The 4462-nt window shown below is 42.0% G+C and overlaps 1 protein-coding gene across 1 annotated transcript in view; it reads left to right on the top strand.

Annotated features, from left to right (window-relative positions):
• LOC134455089 (cadherin-10-like) overlaps nt 1-1134 on the top strand; it is a 45419-nt gene extending 44285 nt beyond the window's left edge. The window contains exon 11 of the mRNA XM_063206149.1: nt 1-1134. This exon is cut by the window's left edge and continues 1 nt beyond it. Coding sequence (XP_063062219.1) covers nt 1-487 — 487 coding nt within the window. The 3' untranslated portion in view covers nt 488-1134.
• The last annotated feature ends 3328 nt before the right edge of the window (nt 1135-4462 follow it).

The raw sequence follows: 4462 nt of genomic DNA, 5'->3' as shown, positions 1-4462 counted from the left end.
GATTGTGGTGCTGTTCGCAGCCCTGCGCCGGCAGCGCAAGAAGGAGCCGCTGATCATGTCCAAGGAGGACGTGCGCGACAACGTGGTGAGCTACAACGACGAGGGCGGCGGAGAGGAGGACACGCAGGCCTTCGACATCGGCACGCTGCGCAACCCCGAGGTGATGGACAGCAAGCTGCGGCGCGACATCATCCCCGAGATGCTCTTCCCGTTCCGCCGCGCCTCGCCCCTCAAAGGCGACAACGCCGACATCCGCGACTTCATCCACGGCCGGCTGGCGGAAAACGACCTGGACCCCACGGCGCCCCCTTACGACTCGCTGGCCACCTACGCCTACGAGGGCAGCGGATCCCTCGCAGAGTCCCTCAGCTCTCTGGAGTCGGCCGCCACCGAGGGGGACCAGGACTTCGAGTACCTCAGCCACTGGGGCCCGCAGTTCAGGAAACTGGCAGACATGTACATTGGCAAGGACACAGGGGACGTTTGATTGAAGCGAATTATCAAGTGTGCATAATAGAGCCGGACGAGGAAATGAAGGAAAAAATGGTGGCGAACACTGGTTGGTTGATGGATGTGTCAGTCAAAAGGGCTGGCCAATCATGATACACTTGTGTGTGCCCTGCTGACACTCTGCCATTTAGTACCGTAAATAAGGAGACTGGAAGATACTATACTCCTACTCAAGCTGACAAAAGTAAACCAGTCACTACTCTAAAGGATTTTTTCCATGTTTCTTTTTATTTCGATTTTTTCTTGAAATCAGTAAAGATGCCTTCAAGTTGTAGGAGTACATTGTGAACAATGGTGTGGAAAATGTGTTTTGTAACTTACGAAGAGCGATAGTAGTATTGTTACTATCTATGTTTATGGCAAAAAAAAAGAAACGAAAAAAAAAACAATAAAAAAATTGCTTTTATCACAAACCTATTTGAAATAAGTATGTGTATAAAATGTTTTGCAGCAATGGACATAATGTATACTATTCAATATCTTTGTTTTTTGAGAAGCAACGTACCTGTGAACAGTACAGTACAGTACAGTACAATATCTGTCAAAAATGTGGAACCATTTCAGCTCATAGAAGTAGACATGTACAAAGGGGCTTTGTTGTGTAGGATTTCACACTCGATTCATGTTGTTTGAATGCTGAGTCATACTGTTTTATAATTATATTTTTATACTTATTTTCATAATAAAATTGAGCCAAAAATAGTTTGTCTTTAATTTACTCAGTGCCACGAGTCATTTTACAAACACCTATTGACTGCATCTTATATTTAGTACAAACGATTCATATTATGGGTTTCACCTTTGGGAAGAACTGCTTGTTTTAATCTTGGGATTTCAAAAATCTTCAAAACCCGAGAGGTACGTTAGCACGGGATGAATATTGACTTATAAAAAATGCCAAAATTCTAAAAATACCCACCACTTTGTATCCTCCCTATGAGTCACTCCCCTTCATTATTGAGTTCTTTAATCCCCAAATGCGGTATGCATATCTTGACTGTGTATCTAGACTGCAAGTCTCTGAGACTTAAGACAGCGGTAAAAATAAAGGCAGCGGCTTGATGACTTCCTCCCTACATAAACAGTTGTCTGATCAGATATCACTTACGTCGTGAGGATATCTGCTAAGGCGTTCGTTACAAAAAAACTTAACCACACCACTGCCCTGCAACGTCAGTACGTATTTGACATTACGGTGACGCTATTGTTGGAACTAGGCTATGTTCTTCAAATTAGCACTTAGCTTACGTGGGCTGGTTGACTAGTGTAAGACCAATAAATGACGAAATCGCAAGATAGGCAATAAATAGATCTAGTAACATTGTGCTTAGATACGACGTACGGCGCTTCAGTTTTAATTACGACGTAATTTAGTGTCTGACTTAAGACTTTTTAAAGATAGTACATCCGCTGTCAGCCATGTTTGTTTTCAGGTTCCCAGTTGAGAGGGAGGTGGCACACAGCATTTTGGTTATTAGGCAGCAGTAAGCCTAGGTCAGCATCTGGTGTTGCCCTGAAATATCCCCATCACACCCACCATTTCAGGCAACTGCCAAAGTAGTAAAATAAACCATATTTTGATTTACACTGACACTTGATCACTCCATGTCCAGTTAGCCAACTGGAAGGACAGCGAATTTTCCCATTTCAACCACGGCCTTCAGCCTGGCCAAGGAAACCATCTACAATGTTTCAAATTCCCCAAAGAATGGGAACCAATTGATTTTGAGCATTTCCAATGGCTAGGTGGGGTGTGTTTCAGGCAGTAAGCAGGGGAAGGAATGGGTGGTCTAATTGATTGAAGCTTCAACCTGTAGCCAACGGAGACATTGTTGAACTAAGCATTGGACTACAAAAGTTGAAAACATTACAGCGTTTGTCTGTCCCGACTATACTTTCAAGAAATGTTTGGCTCATTTCTTTGTAGTTTCTATGGAAAGTAAGGAAAGTTGCTGAGGAAACTTGCACGGACAGTTTCGAGAAACACACCCCAGGTTGTTGTCCATACTACACACATTAAGTCACCACAATGTTTACTTACAATTTGTCTCACATATGATTAAGCCACTACACACAAAGTTTGACAGGCCACATTACACATTATAGCTTTGGTATCGCATAGGGTTCCGGGTTCTTTAGTACAAAGGACTCAGTACAGGATATAATCCTCATAATCTTGAGGTTATGTTCTTTGTTCATAATTGATCATTATACTATCTATTACTATTCATTATTATTACTATTCCGTATTCATTACTACTGCATTACTATTCATTATTATCTTATTCTTGTACGTTTATCGCTGCTCAGAAAAGCATTTTGTTTGCCTATTTACGATCCCATATCCAGAACCTACTGAGTGAAGCACATATACATGTACAGTATGCGTATGCATTTCCTCTGTGACCACCTAAGTCTGCAATTACCTGAGGACAATGAGTGTCTCTCTTCAAAGAAGTGAATAAAAAATAACTCAGATATTGCTGAATGGCGTAGATCTTTCAAGAAGGCCTCTCGCTCCATGTTGCTCACATCATCTTTCTTTTTCTTCTTCTTCTTCTTCTTCTTCTTCTTCTTCTTCTTCTTCTTCTTCTTCTTCTTCTTCTTCTTCTTCTTCTTCTCCTTCTTCTTCTTCTTCTTCTTCTTCCTTTGTATTTCTGTATCTTCTGAACATCCCAGTGTGTGTGAGCTCCCCAAGAGAACACTTGTTTCATCAAACGCTGGTGGTGCACAGAGCAACTGCTGAGGCGTCCCTTGCTGATTGCCAGTCCGTGCTGCTTTTCCTGCAAGTTTCTGTGCGTGTGTGTGTGTGTGTGTGTGTGTGTGTGTGTGTGTGTGTGTGTGTGTGTGTGTGTGTGTGTGTGTGTGTGTGTGTGTGTGTGTGTGTGTGTGTGTGTGTGTGTGTGTGTGTGTGTGTGTCTGTGTCTGTGTCTGTGTCTGTGTGTGTGTGTGTGTGTGTGTGTGTTTGTGTTTCTGTGTGTCTGTGTGTGTGCGTGTGTTAATGCATGTGTGGAAAGACTATGCTTCAGCAGCAAAAAAGAAGTAAGGTGTGCTTTTTTTCAGAAGTGAAACAAGGTAGAGTTTGACAATGATGAACTTTGTTCAAGCCCTTGCTATTGTTGTCTTCTGACTTTTGCATGTTTTTTTACTTTCTCTGATGTAGGCCTACATTTTCTTTTTTTTCCCTGCTTCCCACTTTCAGCTCCTCAATTTCTCAGTTTTTATTACCCTACATTCTGCTTTCTTCTTTCCCATTTCTAACTCATATTTATGATCTGTTTCAAACGGACTCCATTGCACCTCCCCAGCAAAACAGTTAATAACAAAAAAAAGTTCAAATGACCTGCAATCTTGCACGGCAGAGTAAGAAAATTGTTTTGGAGCAGCAAATTACAACAAAATAGCATTGCATTTCTGCGAGGAAGAAACCTTTCCTGTGTTTTCGCTCTAGTTAATTTTCCTCGGTTGTCTTTCTTTCTTTCTTTCTTTCTTTCTTTCTTTCTTGCTTTCTTTCATTCTGTCTTTCTTTCTTTATTTATTTATGTCTTCCTTTCTTTCTTTCTTTCTTTCTTTCTTCCGTTCTTTCTTTCTTTCTTTCTTTCTTTCTTTCTTTCTTTCTTTCTTTCTTTCTTTCTTTCTTTCTCTCCTCCTTTGTATTATTCCCTTTCAAAGTAGTTCTGTATCTTTGTATAACATATGACCACTGTTGTGCGGGGAAGAGGACCAACCCTCAGGGGACCATAAGCCAAGCAGGTACCGTACAGTACAGTGGGGGCACAACACAATATATATCTGCGCCGGTGATCTGTTGTTGTAAATCTCACACCATTTGATACCCGTGGCTGAGGAAAAGATGAGCTGCAAAGCCCAAAAAAGCTCTATTTATTTTGGAGCCCTCACACCTCTCCCACCACTATCCTCTCCTCTCCTCTCCTCTCCTCCCCTCTCCTCT

This window comes from Engraulis encrasicolus, chromosome 9 (genome assembly GCF_034702125.1).
Source record: "Engraulis encrasicolus isolate BLACKSEA-1 chromosome 9, IST_EnEncr_1.0, whole genome shotgun sequence".
NCBI classification, from domain to species: Eukaryota; Metazoa; Chordata; class Actinopteri; order Clupeiformes; family Engraulidae; genus Engraulis; species Engraulis encrasicolus.
The sequence above is the reverse complement of the archived record's forward strand: the minus strand, read 5'-3'. Positions and strand labels throughout refer to the sequence as shown.